Source organism: Myzus persicae, unplaced genomic scaffold (assembly GCF_001856785.1).
Source record: "Myzus persicae strain clone G006 unplaced genomic scaffold, MPER_G0061.0, whole genome shotgun sequence".
Lineage (NCBI taxonomy): Eukaryota > Metazoa > Arthropoda > Insecta > Hemiptera > Aphididae > Myzus > Myzus persicae.
Window position 1 is genome coordinate 1 of NW_019100585.1, and position 20,292 is coordinate 20,292.

Genomic DNA, 20,292 nt, shown 5'->3' on the forward strand with positions numbered 1-20,292 from the left:
TCCCCAATATTTTGTACAGACGTACAGCACGACCAGATTCCCACGACTGATGTACTTGCCAAATACGCCATTAATAATTGTACATTTAACTAGTGCATAATTATTACGGTGTTCACATGACTGGCGTACATGACTAGTAATACAAGTAATATTTGCCGTTCCTTTGACTTGTATCACATTTACCGACAATCCTCGGGAATGGCACCAATGACAACTGTACAAGTATGTCGATCCGACGGCATGGCAAGTAACCATCACCAGCACCAAATATTGACGAAGTACACCAGTCGTGGGACTCTGTTTATTCTATAATATTGTTATATTATTATTATTATAATTAATATATATTATCATATGTATTGCTCTGTAATACACTCTAAAGTCTAAAGAATAAATATTATATTATAATATGTAGGTACATGGGCGCCGGGTTTTCCAATTTTCATGGGGTGCTCAAAATCCTAAATTATTTAACTTGTACCTAATAAAAAAAAAATCAACAAAGAGTGATAGAAACATGATAAACAATGCGTGTAGGTACCCAAAGCCGCGCTAACGCTAACCGCGAATTCCTTATGCTCAGCAGTACTTTTTTATAATCATATATATTATATTATATTTTAACAATATTATAGTAATAGTTAAGACTATAATAATTAAAACCCATAATAATAAAAGAAAAAAACACAATAAAAATAAATTATTAAATTATTATTAGTACCTAATACAATTTTTTTAAATTGTATTTTAATATTATAATATATAAATAATTATGCATTTATTATAGATAATTTACAAATTTGTTATAAACGGTATTATATAATACGCACTGCAATGAAAATTATATGAAATTAGAATATTATAAATTTAATCAACTTTAAATTATAGTCTGCTTCTAAGATAAACATAAAATATTATTTTAAATTATTAATTTTAGATTTCTATAATATTTTAAAGAGATTAAAATTAAAATATTATAAAATAAAATATGGTAATAATATTGTTAGAATAATGTTATTTAAAATTAAAATATAAATATGATAATAACATTTTAATTTAGTTAGAACTTAAATATTATAAAACTAATACAATGATATCATTAATAAAATATTTTGATTATAATATTATATTTTTAAACTTCATAAAATATTTAGTCAACTTTATAAATATAATATTAAAAATTAAATTTACTTTTAAAGTTATAATAATATTGATATTCTATAATTGCTGTCTGGGTATTTGAAATAAAAAAAAATATTAAGATTACTTAATTCATTATTTTGTTCCTTCAAAATATTATAAAAAAAAAACTTGCATACTTACTTCATGAATCTAATATAAAAATGAATAACAAAATATACCTAGTATCATATATTATGTTCATAAACCTATTTTACTGCTCACCATGATTATTATGGTAGTTTCCAAATCCAGAATAATCTGATGACATGGGATAATATAGTACTGCAGAATCTGATACCGACTGCAGACTGGAAAGCTGGTAGTAATTTGTTTGGTCAGATGTTATACGTGGTTGTTCAGGAGTTGAATATTTTTCTTGGATTTCTGTTACTAAAGCCAATGATTTAATTTTAACCTCGTTTATACCTTTATTAGGCAAATTTTTTACTGTAATTGCCAAACTTTTGAAAAAAAAATCAACATCATCTTCCTCGGTTTTATGGTAATTTAAAATTTTTTCATTTTGTTTTTCAATAGTTTTTATAATTGTGTTTCGATCTTTTGCTGTCTTTGCTAATAACACGTTTAATTTGTCTGTTTTCGATCGTACACGTTTTCCGGCGTATGAACACCCAGGCGACACGGGAGACTCTTCGTCACTAAATTCATTAATGCCAACGTCTATGTCAGCTTCAATAGAGCAATCTGCAGCTTCTAAATCACTTTGCTGGGTACTTAAGTTGGAAGTAGAGCTGTGAAAAATAAATAGTATTCTAACAATATAAATTATCCTCTAACCTAATAATTTATATTTTATATTATATAAAATAAAACTAAAAAAATTAAAAATTGCAAATACTTATAAATACTAGTATATTGCACATGTTATTTTCACACGGTGGGTCAAAATTGGACACTTGACTTTTATGTCGTAGACGAACCGCTATCGATAACATTCTTAAACATATACACTTAATGAAACTATAAAATATTGTTTTTCGTAATAATATAAAATATTATATAATAATAGGTCCTTATAAATTGTATACCAAAATAATATATGTAGCAACACAAAAATATGAGCAAAATAATCAGTTGCCAGTTGCCAGCTAAAAATAACGTGAAATTAATTAATTTCTGTTTTATTCTGGGACACATATTGAAATATATTATACATTATTTGATAATTTTATATCCTATATTGACGATATATTATGATACCTAAATAAAACTATTTATATAAGTTATTAAATATCCAGAAAATAATAATATTCCAGAAATGTAATTTTATTGGTGGGACATTCGGTATTCCACGATAACTACGACAGAACCATTTAATTATAAACGAGATAAAACCTTTCGACTTTCGTCCATATGCAATGAACACGTACTATGAAGTTTATATCAAATGTGTTAAAATATCATTGGAACAAGTTGTATAGTTCTTTTTAAATAATTGTGTACCCATAGTTAACCTAACCTAACCTAACCCATAATTTATTAACTAGCATAAAGTATAATATATTATAATATAAATGCCTAAATGAAATATACCAAAAAGTTACAAAGTTATCAATTTTATTTTCAATTGGAAACCTAACTATTAGATTGTGTATGGCGCTACATAAAATTTGTATAGGTAGGACTGTAATTAATAATATATAATATAATATATACCAGAAAAAAAAAAAAAATTTTTAAACGAAGTATAATTAAAATTATATTATAAAACACATAACAACCCAGTCCTTATTTTAACTTACTTCCTTTCACATTCAACATTATTTAGAAAAGAAACTCTGCCTGCCAATGACCAGTTTTTCTTTGCGGAACTAGCCGATCCTGTACCCAATCTTTTTTTGTACCGATTATGAGTGTCCCTAATATTTTTCCATCGCTTTTTGCAATCATCCACTAAACATATTTAGTAAAGGTAGGTATGTATGCATATAATATAATAATTTACCTTGTTTAAATATTGTGGTAATTTCTACTCAAAAACTTACTGGATTTTCCTACTTTTCCTGCAATATTTTTCCATATCTCGTCTTTATATATTATGTCTTTATGTTTGAGATCTTGACTGTTATAAAGAACAGTATTCTGGCGCACTTCTTCAATTAAAAGTTCATCATTTTCTGGTGAAAATATATTCGACATTTTGAACTTATGATAATAATCGCCGGCGACTGTCGCGAAACACTGCTCTTGTCGTAGTACAGTCGCCGGTCGCCGCGGCTCATGCTAAGTCGCGAGCCGCAGTCGCGCTTTGGAAACCAGTCAGTGCAAGCCACGTATAATCAGTGTGGCCACGACTAGCCGCTGCGATCAGCCGCCGCGACCGGTCGCGCCTTGGAAACCGTACCTTAATTTAAAAAACGCCCTAACATACATTGTGCATAATATTATTATATTCTAAAACCAAGTTATCTACTGTTTTTATGTTAAATAATTTGGTAATTGGATACAAACATTTATGAAAGTATTTATCATATCGATAACGAAATTAAATATTTGTCCATAAAGAAAAAATGAAGTCAAGGCCTAACTAGTTATCTGATGTTTCAAATTAAAAATTGAGTTCAATCAATTGTTTTTGTTAACTGAAACATTAATGGAGCATTGATTCATGTTGCATCATATTCCGTACATTAACATACTGAATAATAAAAATGTATAATTATAACTTTTTGTTCCAATTTCAATGACATTCATACTATAATTCACATATTTTAACAAATAGATATTCACCCATGGTTTATTTTGCCGTGTGATAATAAATAAATACAAACAATAAATAAAAATTGGATTAATGAAATTGAATTATATTCACAATTATATAAATGTATAATACATGGTTATATATATATGTATATTATATAACAAAACAATAGTTTTCTTAATAATTTGAGTCTGTCGAGTTCGTTTTGTAGAGTATATTAAGCTGTTAAAAAATGTCTGTCAGGTTAATTTCTATAGAGTATGGAGTAAATAATACAAATAAAATTATTACAAATAATATTATAAATAATTGTATTTGGTAACGAGACATCATTTTTACATATTCAGTTATCATCGCAGTATTATTTTGTTGAACCATTTTTTCCACCTGTTGAATTTTTTTTCATGATTTCCTGTTTTTAAAGTATAAAAGTATTACACGTGTAAGGCTCGTTTTATACTTTGAATTTAATAAGATACTATAGACTCAAATAAACTATATCAATTTAAAAAACAGAAAAATACTGGTCGTAATTTACTGTACTATGTACTTACCACCTGTTAACAGTGCATAGGCGCAATTTATAATCGGCCTTATTTTTGGTAGGTACCTATACACATTCTAATATTTTAGATTTTAGATTTGATCGTATACACATACGAATCGACAGTAAGTAGTAATAAAGTTAAATAGTCATCATTAAACCGACTTTTTGACTGTCGAAAAAATGTTCCTCACAAGAAGTTCGGAGCATTGCCCCAAAGCATAAATTAAATAAACAATTTGACTAGATATATCGATCGTATAATACAAAAATACATTTATTTTATTCAGTCATTTTATTTGTTTTGAAATTTATATGATCGGTATTATTGACTGTTGAGTGCTGATAAGTAGTCTCTTTTCCCAATTTGTTCGAATAAAACCGTGAATAATAGTGAGTATCATAAAAATATGCGAGATAAACTTGCGAAATTCTCGGGTTAAGTTAAGTGCGTCATATGTTTCGACGTTTTTAGAAATAGTTTTTTGTGTGAGCCACGTCGGTATGCAAACAGAGTGGACCTTGTTGTGCGCCGTTCTTGCCACTCGAAAATACAATAAATCAGGGGACTTAACCAAACTGTTGTTTGTTTGTTTTTAAAATAATTAGTACTCAAATAATCATAATTAATTGTAAATTTTGATGAACGTGCATTTACAATAGACTTATGGCTACATAGAGTTCTACAATTTCGTGAAATTAATGTTTTTGAAATATATGTTTGTGTGTATGTGTTCAATATGTTTTCGCTAGTCTTAGTAAGTCGACAATAATTTTTATAATATGCACTGAGCAAATGAGCAACATACAATTGGTATTTTAAATGGCAATAATATGATTCAGTTGCACTAGTAAATCGTTAAATATCATTGTCCGGGATTTCAGACCAAATTTAATAGGTAAAATAATATTATGCTGAAATTATAATTTTGTTTATATTTTATTTAAGTTAAAAATCTGATTGCTAGTTACGATTGAAACATAAAGTAAATAATATATATTTTATACTATACATAGTAAATGTGTACATGTGTACATTCAATTTTACATATATATTATACTACTGTGACATAGTTGGACACAACATTAATAAAATTTTATATTTTTAATTATTGTGTGTGTTAAATAGTGTACGCCGGAAGCGATCGGAGTACATGACCAAGTGACGACCAGCTCGTGGTTCATCTATGACTTACGAGCGTGCGCGTGTGTGAGTATGTGTTATACACCTTATTTTTTATTCAATATTTGTGTGTGTATTCACTGATTTTGGAGTTTATGTGAGTATAATATGCGTGTTTTGGGTACATCAACCTAAGCAAAGCTTGCGTGTGAGTGTGTGTGTGTGTGTGTGTGTGTCGAGAAATCACTCTAATATACTATCGTTTTTTCGAAGTTCTAGTGTAGCATCGAAAACTATATTATATGCTACTATTTAATTATTCTAAACAATAGTTATATGAAAGTTTTGTCATAATATAATATAGAAAAAAAATTATACCATTGAACCTACTAAGCGACTCTTATCCGAAAGCGAAGTGCTAAATTTTATATTTGACTCAGTGGAAGAAACAGAGAAGTAGGTACCGTAATATACCTATTGTTGAATTCAAATATGTATTTTTTTTTCGAATTGAGGAGATTAAAAATAATTTATACCAATTGGAAGGTTTTTTGTAATTGATTTTACATTTGATGTACGATAACCTGCTATTCACTATTGCATACGTCTGAGTACTTAAAACCTTGAGTACATGCGACCTCTCAGGCTCTCCCGAACCCTACCATTTGTGACTTTTTATAATATTATATGGTTTTTCGTACATTATGTTAGTTATTTTGAACTTCCCGTGATTAAATTAACACGAATACATAGACGATCAAAGGGGTTTATATGGCGCCGTAGAGGCGAGACATCGAGATGACGGGGGTAGATAAAAATAATATACTACGTTGTTATTGTTATAAAGGGAAAATCATTGAGCTTTGTAGTAACCTAACCCTCGGGCCTCAGATCTCCGTCGATCGATGACCGCATCGCATCACACTCTTCACTTCTTTTACCAATGGGAGAAGTGAATGTATTTCCAGCACGTAACCACCATACTTTTATTTAATGTACACAGAGCATCGTTTCCTAAACTTTTTTATCCGTGGAACGCTTTTTTATGCGCACTTTCACCGTGGAACCACAACTTTTTTGTATTGAGGTTTTAACAATGAGTTATTACAGCTCCACAATTAGAACCACTACATTTTTTCAATACTTTCAACGCATAAATTTATGCAAGGAAATTGACCTAATATCAAAACTTTTAAGTTAGAACATTATCTGTGTTCATTGGTTGTTTTTCATGATATTTTAATTTTAAGTGAGTTAAGCGTATATAAAATATAATTTTTTGAAAATTCTCTTTATTCAATTAAGGTTAGGTATGTGAACATAAAGTAATATAATGTTATATTTTTATATTAAAAGAAGCTGGATTTTATAATTTAAAAAATATTTTTTTTTTTTTACATTTTGGATTTTTCTATCGTGTATTTTAGGAAAATTACACATTTTGTAAGATGAGGTGCATCATAGGACAATCATTTCTTGTTTTCCATCAGATAGTTATAAAAATAATATTGTTCACATTATTTATCCAAATGCCGACCATAGCTTTCGTTCGGATGATGCACTACACCATACCATTAAATTTTGCACTTATACATACTCAAGCATCAATTTCAACATTTATAAAATGTCAAAACAAGACATTTTTACATTCATACTGCAACCATATTACTAAGTGAAAAATAACAACGATATTTATAAGAACAATATGATTAATAAAATGATTTTAATAATATTAATTATTTTTTTATTTTATTAATACTATGATTTTGCTTTAAATAAAGATCTAAAATAGAATTGTATACAATCTGTTGGGAGGGATACAGGGAACGACAGAGATAATAAGCATTTCACAGCACTTATATTATGACCATTACTATCGATCATCGGGTCTGCTGTTGATGTAATATTCTTCTCTGATGATATTTCTGTATCTGATACCGAGCGTCGATGTTTGTTTCTGAACTTAGATTTCTGGATCTGATTCATTTTCACAAGTTTCATCTGTCCAAGTATAAAATTGTTTACGCTCATGGGATTTGAGTCCTCACCGTTTACAATTGACGGTGAACCAGAACTAGTGAGCGACAAGACTGAACTGGATCCACCATCTCCACTTCTTATTTTATCCATGGCTTGTCGTCGAGGGTAATTATCATACATATTATTTAATAAATTAAAACACAATTAGCAAAAAGCTCTCACAATATCCAATAAGAAAAGTAAAATAAAAATAATAACACCNTGAACTGGATCCACCATCTCCACCTTTTATTTTATCCATGGCTTGTCGTCGATTCCTTTACATGTAAACAAATGAAATATATTTATTCACAAAATTACTGGAAATGGGTAAGCTTTTAATGTTTTTCAATATGACAACACCTCGTCAGACTATGTGTAGAGATTTAACCCAGCAATGCAACCTAGACGATTTATCAGATTCGCATCGACTGTATATATTATTATTTACTTAACTCTTGCATCATTTTTCCTAATATTCTATTAATCTTCGAATGCCCACTTCGACGCTTATCCACATATTTTTTTTCCTGCAGCATCATTTATATTATAACTCTTTCTAACCATTATTATTTTGTTTATTTAATTATAAAGTAATTTATACTTTTGCAAATAATAACACTGTTAAAAATTAGTTGCATAAAAAAAGTAAAATCAATATGATTCTAATCAAAACCTAAACAAATTTTTAGTTTTCCTGATAAAATCATCGATATGTTTGAAAACCTACCGTATTGAATTTTTGAATTCAACGCTTTTTTTTAACAATCATTATGCGATGGAAATTCCAGTAGAAAGCTAAATTTATTGTGCCTCGAATGACACCAAAGTTTAATGTGGACTGTGCAGGCTCCCGAATCTGCAGAATATACAACACAAAAATGTCTTTGATGTAGAGTGGGCAGTGACTGTGGTAGAAATTGCTAATTTCGATTCCTTAATATCGCGTATAAAAAATGATGTATTTACCTCAAACCTGCACCATGCTGGCCGGCAAGGGGCTTGGTGGTGTCGGTCTCGGTCGGCGATAAAGTTTGCGGAGGGTCAACTGGATCAAGTCTAGGCCGTAACTGCAACATCGTCCACATGTCTAGGCCGTTGTATTCAGGAACGATCATGGTCTGGAATTTACTGCGGGACAGTGTTAATGACAATTTGTTTATGTGATCTGAAATAATGACGGTGAGGATAAATAAATACAAATAAAAAAGAACCTGATTAAATTACAGAAAATATGTCTGGACATTTAGAAAATAGGTTCAAAACATATTCTAAAAACAACGCGGATGTTGTTTTTTAATACTTTTTAAGTACTTTTTTACCTGTAGCAAAACCTTATGTTTATAGAAAAATAGAAAAATGTTAAATCTACGCCTGTCCCCGGTTAAACAAAATTTGTATTTTAGGGTCAATATAACAATTGCGCCCTTTATATTTTACGGTTAGTGTATCGATTGTGCTTGTTTTCATATTTCCCTACCGGCTACCCTTAGATATGAAAATATTGTTGTTTGATCTAATCCCATCAACACCAACATACACAACCTACACATTAAAATGCTTGAAAATTAAAAACTTATTTATTTGTCAATTGATTACTGGTTAAAGTGACTGATGGTTAAAAATTTAAAATATATTTTCATATCAAATTTAATTGATTCATTTCAAATCCTAATATTTTTGTCTTTTAAAAGCAATAATCGAATCACAGACTATCGAGTATATTGAAATAAATAGTACAGAACAAGATAAAGATATTTCAAATAGAGCATATTATTTAACAATAAATGAACAATCAATTGTATTATTAAGAAATACAAATTTGGTGAAATTACTAGACAATAATTTTTAAAATCCGTGTTTTATTATGTATCATGTGTACCAATACTCCCAGAAATTACAATTAAAATTCTATTTTTTTTTTACCCAACATTTCCAAAATTGCAAATATTTCTAAATTTTTTAATTTGTTCAATATTTGTATTAATAAAAATGGAAAATTATACGTTGGTTGATTGAGGGTTTTAAAAACACGATGCAATATAATACCAATTTAGTAAAAACTCTCAAAATAAATATACATTATCTATTAAGGGGCCGCAACACTATTATTTTTATATGCGTTATAGGTGCTTCGCATTTCCTTGTTTTAAAGGTGTTAACGAAGTCCGATTCTAATTTTGAAAAAAGATATGGAATTCTTGATGAGTCTATTATGCTTCTACCGGATGATTTTATAAAATATTAAAATATAAATTAATTACATATTAATTAAGTTTAATTATTTTATTTATTTCACTCTGCTAAGAAATGAAGTGGANGTAATTATCATACATATTATTTAATAAATTAAAACACAATTAGCAAAAAGCTCTCACAATATCCAATAAGAAAAGTAAAATAAAAATAATAACACCTGATCAAATTTTAAATAATACCATAGGGCATAGAGTAAGAAATAAGAAAAGGTAAATCATATTATTGTACTTGCTTACTTTATAGTTTATACTGTTTATTAATGTTGATGTAAGAAAAAATGATATTTTAGACATTCATACGAATTATTTTAAAATAAACAAATCGAGTTTATTATACGATACAATATAATACGTCATACTATTAACTCTCACTAATGGAAAAATTAATTGTTATTATGGTTGTTTATTTTTCTTATTCGAACATCGGTTATATTTATTTATATTTATACTTTATACATTATTTAGTTTTAGCTCAATAGTACATACAGCAAAATACCTATGTATTCACAAGGATATCAACGAGTTTACACTGAGGCACCTAGGCCCTAATGGAGTATAGGTACATTAATACGCATTAATACTGTACAGCCGCCAGGCCGAAAGGGGGTATTATAAAAATTTGCTTTTAAATTATTATTACTATTTTTTTAATTTTTCGGGATTGGGGCCTCTGAGTATAATTTTGTGGGGGGGGGGGCTATCGGGAAAATCCCGATTTCCCGATGGGCCTATCCGCGCATGAGTGCATGAGCTGCATATGTTTGCGTATTAAAAAAAGAAGTGTACAAAATATACACTTAAGGGCCCAAGAAGGCGTTGAGGAAAATATAAAATTAGGTAAGTTGTTAAATATTTTACGTTTCAAAGAATCATATTTGTGGTACTTATTAAAATGTTATTTATTCGGTTAGGGCAATGTATTAATGATTAAAAATTACCCTTGTGTATTACACGTGTGTTCTATAATAATATATGTTTTACTTTTTACTCACACAAATTTTAACAAAATTAATATATAAGTAACGTTGCAAAATAAAAATAAAAATATATAACATTCAATAAAAATTGAAAATTTATTATCCATGTTTTGCATTTTTTTCATGCTTATTTTTAATTATAATCAATAGGTACTTATTACTACGATATTATCTTATAGACTTTGAACCCGAAAATGAAATTATTTGTTGACCAAGATAGTCTATAAAATAGTAAATAAATATATAATATACATAACATACCTACAACGTATAACGGATTTTGTGTTGGGTGGGCGATCTACCAAAATCGTAGCTACGTATATTCGAATAATGCGAATACCTACTAATAAATATTCAAATAAATATTATTATTAATCTTACCTGAAATATTTCTGGCTGTCCAAAACTAACACAAGGTATATTTTCTTTTCAAGTCGTTTCTGTAAGCTGCATTTTCACCGCTTCTCTCTTTTCCACAAATGTTGCTTCTGGCTAATGTAGCCAGTACTCACCTTTTTTCCAAGTGACATCACTGCATGGAGGCTAGACTGTTTGCGCATTGCTTAGTCTAATATGAATCCGGTGCAGATGCGTACGTCTCATTTGCGTACAGTCTATTTTTAGTTACAAATTTTCTCACTTGCGTACAATGTAATTACCCAGAATAACACCAAGTGTCATTTGGTCAGGCTTAGGACTGGCAGAATATTTTGCAATACTCTGGCGTGTTTAAAAATGAGGGCGCGCGAATAAATACGTAGCTAACCCTAAATGTAAAATATAAAATATAATTGTAATAAGTATAGTTCAATATAATATAATAAGTAATTAATATTAAATGTAAAATGTATAATAATATAGTAAAATTTAATCTAATTTGACGATTATGGCCAATTTTTTGAGGCAATTGTCTAAGTCGTTATTTTCTAAAAAGTTTTGAGTAATACGTTTAATTCTCTCGTCCAATTTTATATATTTTTTGTTTCGTTTAGTCCCTTCTAAATTTAATTCAGCGCGTAAAAGTCGATGGTCACTTTCTGCTGCTGCTGTTTTAAGTTTTTCAATTAAAACCCAAATACTCGGGTGTGATCTTCCCACCAATGTTTTAAATTTATGGTTCCATCCTTCGACGATGTTGTTTGTTCGGTGCTTTTCATTATGACAATTCCACATTTCCTTAGAAATAGTGGCGGAGTCGAGCCAGTTTTCAACAAAATAGTCGTTAAATTCAGCTAGCTTCACGTCATCAGGTGCATTACTTTGAATAATAAGCCAAGCGTCGTCAATTTTATCAAGAGGAAGGTAAGCCATTGCTCCACACTTCCTAACATGCATTCGAATATCTTCATTTTGTTTATATACGGATGCTAAGCCAACATCCTGAATTTTTCGCCACAAGCATTGCATGGCATCCACGTAATTTTATTTCAGGAAAAATAGTTGTTAAGGCGTTCATTGTAGCTATCTCGAAGTCGAGGTGTACGGACTGTGGATTCCATCCAATATTTTTCATTTCCCCAAAAAGGCGATGGTACGTTTGTTGCTTTTTATCGGACAAAAGAGCAAAAACGATGGGGAAAGCATTGCGTTCGTGAAAACTAGAGCTTACATCGATGTGGAACGTGTACAATTGTGTGAATTGTTTACTACAAGTCTTAAAAGTTCCATCTATAAAAAATTCGGAATTCTCTTTCAACGCACTTTTACCTGATGCAGAAGCCAAAATTATAATTCTGCTTGTCTTGTCGATAGTTGCATCCAAAACAATGAATGAAGTCCCGTCTCTCAAAGCTACTAGGTCAGCTGGTATCTCAAGTTCTTCTACAGATTGTGGATCGCGAACAGACCATCTAAATTGTTTTCGGGCAAGATAAAACCCAGCTTTCACTTCGTCAAATGTAGGAACTTCTGCGACAAACTCGTATCCAGCGTCCATTAAAGGTCGTACAGCGTCGTTGTAAATAGAACGAACTGGCGTATCTTCTTCACGCAATCTGTAAAAATGACACGTATAAAATATAGCTTAAAATGTATCAAATTATTTTAAACATTAAATTGTGTATATGTAACTTTTTGAATGATAATAAAATATTTTATTAATTATTATTATTTTATATATTTTTTTTTTAAATCCTGTATATTATTATTATTTATTTAATATTAATATGTTTTACCTCTTGCGAGCTGTAGACAAGGATTTTGCGACTTCAGTCTTTGCCACATCGGGAGTGCACTCGTGATCGGTGATGGAAAGCACATTATTGCCTTGTGACTTTAACGTTCCTCTGCAGTTTTTTTTTTTTTCGTTTACACACAACCAGCTTATGGTTCCATCTTTATTTTTGCGATGTTGTCGGTATTGAAACCCGCTACCGTCAATTAAAGATGGCTTCTTTTTGGTTGTTTCGATTAATTCCATTTTAATATTAATAATAAATTATAGAAAAAAAAAATAAGAATAAAATTGCCGTGAGCAGCAACACCGTTGTCAGTATGGTATACTGTTCAAACACTGATGTTACGTATCAAAATACGTATCAATCATACAATCGTAGATCAAATCCTATTAAGTAAAACAGTGCATATATACAGCGAATCGTACGTCTTTCGATAAGATGATAATAGTGAAATAATAATAATGAAATAGCTTATAATATATATTTAGGCAACAAAAGTATACAAAGGGAATGCCCACATTTTAAGCTGTGTACGCAAATGTGACTATAATATTCGTTCGTAGTTTGACCTTTGATAATTGTGTACGCAACTGAGAAGAAAATCGCCGTGTACGCAAGTGAGACGTACGCATCTGCACCAACACCGTCTAATATATATAGCTGGTACCTATAAATATAAGACATCACATCATATTATATTATTATGGTACATTATCATTATTAGTATGGTCGATCTTATTCAAATATTGAACACACATTTCCACAAAATTTCTCATCACGAATAACATTACGGTAGATGCATTTATAATAATAAAATATAAAATAAGTTTTCAATTTTCGAAATTTTAAAATCGATGACACTACATTATTTTGACTTAATAACTACACAAGTGCGTTTACACTAAAATACAATTTATTGCAGAAGACATGAAGAGACTCTGAATACTGTTGCCGTAGTCCGTATACTCCGTAGGGCGTAGACCGTAGTCCCGTACGTTTGTACCCACTCGGCGATTTAAGATAAAGTGCAATTTCAAAAATTGAATTAAGCGTTTAGTTAATTATATATATTCTATATTTACCCGGTTTATTCAGCATAATATTTCTAAACTGATAGTATAGATCCACGTTACTTAGGTAGATACTGATTATATTTTAATATCGCCTATCGATATCTACATTAAGGTCTATTTACACACAGCAGTGACGTGACAGTACCGTGACCGTTCCGGGATTCCCCCGGCATAATTAATAATATTCTTATGCCGGGTTCACACTATTGCAATTTCTTGCATTGTAAACTTGCTTGCAATATATATCATGCAAGAATACGCATGGTAATACGCAAGTGCATGTTCACATATATGCTTGTATATGTGTAGTCTTGCATGTATTTAAATATTGTTTAGTTTCAAAAGTGATCTGATCGCGACTAGAAGTGCTGTTTTTTTTTTAATTTTGAAATATTTTTAATTTTTACGAGACTGTTAAATGGATCCAACAAAAAAAGGAGTACTTATTGTTTGTGATATGCTTCGTAAAGAAATCTTAAAAAAGAAGCAAGAAGCTTTAAAAAAAAAAAGATTATGGGTTCGACAGTGGATTAGTAGAAGAAATAGTGTTGGCGCATCAAATAGTTTATGTTTTGAATTAAGAAATGAAGATCCATCATCATACAAAAACTTTTTGAGAATGGATAATTACCTTTTTCAATATTTACTGGATAAAGTTAAACCATTAATTCAAAAAGAAGACACTTTTTTTAGAAAAGCATTACCTGCACGTACAAAATTGGAAATAGTACTTCGTTTTTTGGCCACAGGCAATTCTTTTACCAGTCTTCAATACTTATTCAGAGTACCAAAGAACACAATAAGTACGTTTCTACCAGATGTGTGTGATGCTATTTATACTGCATTGAAAGAATTCATTGAAGTAAGTACTATGTTTTTTATCTTTATTTTCACCAAAAAGTATACAATTAGGTAGATACCTAGGTTATCTATGAAAGTTTATATCTATATAAACAATATAGGTACAGAAAATTAATTTAAGTAAAATAAAAAAAAAAATCTTAAAGAGATCTAAAATTGTAATAAACCAAATATGATAAAATTTAACAATAGGTATAATATTCTTTTTAAATAAACATTTTCTTAGTTTTTTTTATCAAAATTCAAAAACTTAAAAAAAAATTATAAAATAAAAACTTGTTAGGTACCTATAAGAAATATAAAATATTTACAAAGAAAAAATATCATCATTTGAAGAATAGGCTGATGAACCATTACTTTCATTTGACATTTGGTTACTGGCAGATGGAACGATTTGGGCCCATTTCGCCGAAACCCATTTCGCCGAATCCCGTCTCGCCGAAAACCCATCTCGCCGAAACCTATCTCGCCGAACCCATCTCGCCGAAACCCATCTCGCCGAAGCATAGTAAAATAGAATTTTGTTTCGTTATAATATTATTTTAAAATATATAGTCAAATAAAATGGTGAAATAATAAAAATAAATGAAATAATAATTACGTTATAGTAAAAATATATAAAAACATTAATTGTCAAAAATGTATAGTAGAAATTAGTAAAAATAATTAATATTTAGTAAAAATATATAAAAACATTAATTGTCAAAAAATGTATAAAAAAATTTATATTTATATTTATAATTTTATTCAAGATGGAAGTGGTAAATAATCGCATCTAGATATTCCATAATAGATATTTGTCCATTTCCAAATCTGAATTAAACATACATTTGAGGTATTAATATAATATTATAATAATTATATAGTTAATTATTTAGTATTTACCGCTCTTTTCCCGTTTTTAATCGGTCTTCTAAAGTTTTGTACTTTTTCCTCATTTTCGGAGCTTGGTTACATTTTTTTTGAGTAATAATATCAAGTTCAAAATTTTGCTGCTGGTTTTTTAATTCTTTGATTAAAATAAAAATGTTTGGGTGTGGTCGACATATAGTCCTGTTAAGAGCTGCATGCCAACCCTCGAGGTGGTTAATTGTCCTCGTATGGTCTGTTTCGTAGTGGTTCCACATGCTACGACTAAATATACTAACGTCGTTATCCAAATAAGTTTCTACGAAGTAACTCATCAATCTATCCAAACCTAAATAATTTATTTATATAAATATAAAAATTGTAGTACACAAATTTTAAATACCTTTTAATATTTACCTTCATGTTGAGGCGCTTGGGCATGAATTTCTGTCCAACAATCATCGATTTGGTCTATTGGTATTAGAGCTAGGCTACACATACGGCGTACAGTTTTTTTTATATCGTCATTTTGATTATAATCACGAACAAGCCCTAAATTTTGAACTTTCCGCCAAATTGATTGACCCAAGTGGAATAAACATCCTTTTATAGATGTTGTATATCCAAAAGTTTCTCTAATTGAAACAATCATACCAATTTCAAAGTCTATTTGAAATGTATTGGGGTTAAATATTAAACCATTCCTTAGAGCAGCTTCTTTTATTATTTTAAACATTCTGGAATACGTTTCTGTGCTTTTGTTGGGTAGCAATGCATAAGCCTTTAAAGTCAATTTTCTATAATTAATAATTATGTACTAAAAACTCCTATTAGTTTATTTTTATAATTATAATTACCAATGGTATCATTATTCCTACAACATAGCTGTGCAAAGTATAAATTTGGGTAAATAACTGAGGTGCTGATTTAAATGTCCCATCCATAAAAATAATTTCACTACTGCATAGTCTTCTTAAGAATCCTTCCGTCCCAAATACAACAATTTTGTCGTCAAGACCATCACATCCTATATACATTTAGTTATTAATGGTTTGTATTATTAACTGATTGAGCAGTACCTACTTCTCAAGTTGTCATGAAAAAATAATTACCTAATAAAAAATCCTTTCTGTCGTTAGTTGATCTCCATTCGTTCTCAAGAATAAGTTCCGATAACTTTGTAGGTAATTTTGGTACCAATTTCATTCGCTTTCTGTATGCTGAAGATCTGACACTAGTATATACAGGAACAGCATCTTCTACTTCTGATATAGTGCAACCTTTTATTCCTGAAGAAACAAGGGATCGTCTCACTTCGTGGAAATTCTGAGGCACAGATTTTGTTGGATTTGAAACCACTTTTTCCTAAATATATAATAATTCGTTTTTTATGTGATCTACATACTAATTATATATGTATACTATATACACGCTTGATATATGATTTATTATTATAATATATATATAAAAAATATAATAATATTTTATAATATTTAATATTATACTATTTAAAAATTTGGCGCCCGGGGCATATAATTTATTATATTAAAAATCTTTAAAATTTAATTTAATTAAGTTAATTTTTAATGCAAGGTTTGTTATAAGTTATCGTAGTAAAAAAAAAAAATCGTTATTCACATACAAATCAAATTTAGGACCAGTAGTTCATGAGTTTACGTATTTAAAATTTTGCGGGGTACCCCGTACCACTCCACTCCGCTTGTCTAAACTATAAATACGTATAACTCATAAACTACTCGCCCAAAATTCGATTTTTATGTATCAAAATACTCAGAAAATTATTCTGCTTTGGAATATGAAATTAAAACTCTATGTTGTCATTCAAAAAACTAAAAAACTAAAAAAAATATAGGGGATAAAAAATATTTAAAAATATAATTTTTTAATAAAAACGTATTATTTTTAACGACTTAAAACTATGTAAAAAATTGTTTTCAAAAACACGAATACTTTTTGAAATAATGAGTGTTTTACGCTTAATCAATCACACTGTATTATTTATATATTAACGCAATATATATACGTATACTTATAATATATACAAACTATAATATAATATATAAACAAACTGAAGATTTATTTTACCTTTAGAGTTTCTCGAAATCCACGTCGTGCCAATTCAGCTCCATGCGTCGGGTGATGATGAATTTTGGATATTATTGCAGTCGTTTGCGATCTTAATATTGCTCGTCCTCCACAGTTATCAATACACTTATAATATTCATTATTTCCATTATTTCGGTCAATCCTATGTATATAATTATCTACAACTAATAGCGGTTTGCCGCGGTTTGAATTAATTGTATACCAAGACATATTAAAATACACTTTTAAAATACAACACTTAAATAACTAGTACGAGTGGCAAATGTGACTGCAGATTATAAAGAGAGTGACTGTGAGTAAACTCATCATCATTATATGTGTAACATTTTACATTTGTAGATGTAAGTTTTTATTACTATTGTCACTTTATCAGCGATAAGATTACGGAACGATGTTTCCGCGACGATGTCACCTGAAATAGCTTTCTTCCCACTTTAATAATACATCAATTATAGCGAAAAGCAACAGAAAAAAGTGAATTTTTGAATTTTAGAGTTAGAAATATTAAAAACTTATTTAACCACTTTTTGTCACAATATATTAGGAACCTTGTATTAATTTTTTAGTCTTTATGACCTAACAAATACAATTTTATTTTAAATTTTTCGGCAAAATGGGATTCGAAAAAATAGCATTCGGCCAAATGGGATTTTATATTAATCCGTATACAACTGTTTTTTTTTGTCGGTAAAGTAGGATTCGGCGAAATAGGATTCGGCGAAATGGGATGATACCGATGGAACTGCTAATGTTGTGTTGTACCCTGGTGAATATTCCACATGTATATCATTAGTAGCTTGTTGATTATAAATAACTGGTGTTTGCGAAAAGTTAAATACTCCACTTGGACTTGGTTGTACAGCTTGCAATTTATATTTAATAAGTAAGCTATGTATATCACTTTGTGCTTGAAATGATAAATTTATGGGTAATTTTTTTAACATCGTTGATACTAAATTACCAAATGCATCAAATTCGTTCATTTCCAACGGTTGTGTTGTTTTTTCAGATATTTCGTCTAATTTTTTTAGAGCATTATCAAGATATGTTGTATCCGACACTTCATTTTTCCTTTTTTTTGAAATTGATCGTTATAAAGTCCGTGGAGGTGGTAGCGGAGGTGATAAAACTTTTTCTGATAAGTCCGATGATAGTTGGGATGTATTGTTAACTGCAGAGATTAATGTAGCATTATGTTCAACTGATGAAAAAGAGCTATTCAGCTGAATAGACTCGGCTGATGTTAAATTTTCACAAACAAAATTTGACTGAGATTCATTATCTTTTTCAATGAGCATTTCCTATAATAAATAATAAGTTGAAAATTAGGTGGGTACTTCGAAAACGTAATAAATAAAATAATCAACTGTTCAAATGGTTGTATGGTTTTATGTTATATTTAATATTTATATTATTTTTGAATCTGAAATATTTTTATACATTTCCAGGTCCCTAGAAAAGAAGAGGAATGGAAAAAAATCCAAAATGGTTTCAATTTGCGTTGGAATTTTCCTAACTGCGTTGGTGCCCTTGACGGGAAACATGTAGTTGTAAAAAAACCACCGGGCACAGGGACTGAGTACTTCAACTACAAAAATTCTTGTAGTATAGTCTTAATGGCAAGTGTAGATCATGATTATTGCTTTCGTTATGTAGATATTGGAGCAAAAGGAAGACAGTCGGATGGTGGTATATTTGCAGATTGTTCCTTAAAATATGCAATTGAAAATAATAAACTAAACCTCCCAAAAGACGCAGTTTTTGTTGCCGATGAAGCGTTTCCTATGAAACCATATTTAATGAAACCATATGCGCGAAGAAATTTAACAAAAGAGCAAAAAATTTTTAACTATAGATTGTCAAGAGCTAGGCGTATAGTAGAAAATGCTTTTGGAATTCTAACAAGTCGATCTAGAGTTTATGAAAAACCAATATCGCTTATTCCAGAAAAGGTAGACAGTATCGTAAATGCTACTTGTGCTTTACATAATTGGCTTAGAATAAAATCGCCTAATACCTACACACCATCGGGTACATTTGATTATGAAGATTTAGATAATTGTAATTGGTCTCCCGGATCATGGCGTAATGAAGTACAACCAACAGGAATTATAAATATGACTTCTCACCCACCGAGATATCCGTCGACATCAGCCACAACATTGCGAGAAAAATACACACAATATTTTAATAACGAAGGTGCTGTTCCATGGCAGGATAATATGATTTTTTAAGTAAATTTATCTATATATTAATTAATATTATTATTATGTTTGTATTAGTTACGTATTACATTTTTTAAAATTTTGACATTGTGCGACCAACTTCACGGACCTATATACTAAATTCTAATATTATATTATACATAAATTTAGTATTT

The 20,292-nt window shown here is 29.5% G+C and overlaps 5 protein-coding genes across 5 annotated transcripts; 1 reads left to right on the forward strand and 4 right to left on the reverse strand.

Annotated features, from left to right (window-relative positions):
* Window positions 1-1,404: 1,404 nt before the first annotated feature.
* Window positions 1,405-3,342, reverse strand: LOC111035225 (the record flags this gene model as incomplete). Its single annotated transcript, XM_022316757.1, has 4 exons — window positions 3,189-3,342; window positions 2,946-3,096; window positions 1,764-1,934; window positions 1,405-1,643 (listed from the first exon to the last, which is right to left on the reverse strand). Coding segments are annotated over exons 1-4 (715 nt in total), but the record flags the coding sequence as incomplete, so codon positions are not given.
* A 3,987-nt stretch (window positions 3,343-7,329) lies between these two features.
* LOC111035232 lies at window positions 7,330-11,385 on the reverse strand. Its single transcript, XM_022316770.1, has 4 exons — window positions 11,338-11,385; window positions 8,560-8,804; window positions 7,828-7,868; window positions 7,330-7,679 (listed from the first exon to the last, which is right to left on the reverse strand). Exons 1-4 carry the CDS (start codon window positions 11,383-11,385, stop codon window positions 7,330-7,332), a joined length of 684 nt encoding a protein of 227 aa, XP_022172462.1.
* A 307-nt stretch (window positions 11,386-11,692) lies between these two features.
* Window positions 11,693-12,136, reverse strand: LOC111035242. Its single transcript, XM_022316779.1, has one exon. It carries the CDS (start codon window positions 12,134-12,136, stop codon window positions 11,693-11,695), a length of 444 nt encoding a protein of 147 aa, XP_022172471.1.
* Window positions 12,137-14,568: 2,432 nt separating this feature from the next.
* On the forward strand, window positions 14,569-20,146 carry LOC111035249 (protein ALP1-like). Its single transcript, XM_022316792.1, has 2 exons — window positions 14,569-14,937; window positions 19,361-20,146. Exons 1-2 carry the CDS (start codon window positions 14,695-14,697, stop codon window positions 20,144-20,146), a joined length of 1,029 nt encoding a protein of 342 aa, XP_022172484.1. The 5' UTR covers window positions 14,569-14,694.
* Window positions 15,834-18,595, reverse strand: LOC111035285. The gene is made up of 4 exons (XM_022316837.1): window positions 17,892-18,595; window positions 16,898-17,150; window positions 16,643-16,812; window positions 15,834-16,566 (listed from the first exon to the last, which is right to left on the reverse strand). The coding sequence occupies exons 1-4, from the start codon at window positions 18,120-18,122 to the stop codon at window positions 16,192-16,194; spliced, it is 1,029 nt and encodes a 342-aa protein (XP_022172529.1). The 5' UTR covers window positions 18,123-18,595; the 3' UTR covers window positions 15,834-16,191.
* Window positions 20,147-20,292: the final 146 nt, after the last annotated feature.

What these genes read in the sequence shown, in the direction of transcription:
- LOC111035285 (XM_022316837.1), bottom strand. Translation starts at nt 18,122, where the DNA reads ATGTCTTGGTATACAATTAATTCAAACCGCGGCAAACCGCTATTAGTT. An exon ending in CAGAAAGGATTTTTTATTAG is followed by an intron (nt 16,813 to 16,897) that starts GTAATTATTTTT and finishes AAATGTATATAG; the next exon opens with GATGTGATGGTCTTGACGAC. An exon ending in TAGGAATAATGATACCATTG is followed by an intron (nt 16,567 to 16,642) that starts GTAATTATAATT and finishes TTGACTTTAAAG; the next exon opens with GCTTATGCATTGCTACCCAA.
- LOC111035232 (XM_022316770.1), bottom strand. Translation starts at nt 11,385, where the DNA reads ATGCGCAAACAGTCTAGCCTCCATGCAGTGATGTCACTTGGAAAAAAG. An exon ending in TGATGTCACTTGGAAAAAAG is followed by an intron (nt 8,805 to 11,337) that starts GTGAGTACTGGC and finishes TAATTTAATCAG; the next exon opens with GTTCTTTTTTATTTGTATTT. An exon ending in TAAAATAAAAGGTGGAGATG is followed by an intron (nt 7,680 to 7,827) that starts GTGGATCCAGTT and finishes TAAGAAGTGGAG; the next exon opens with ATGGTGGATCCAGTTCAGTC.
- LOC111035249 (XM_022316792.1), top strand. Translation starts at nt 14,695, where the DNA reads ATGGATAATTACCTTTTTCAATATTTACTGGATAAAGTTAAACCATTA. An exon ending in CATTGAAAGAATTCATTGAA is followed by an intron (nt 14,938 to 19,360) that starts GTAAGTACTATG and finishes ATACATTTCCAG; the next exon opens with GTCCCTAGAAAAGAAGAGGA.
- LOC111035242 (XM_022316779.1), bottom strand. Translation starts at nt 12,136, where the DNA reads ATGGCTTACCTTCCTCTTGATAAAATTGACGACGCTTGGCTTATTATT.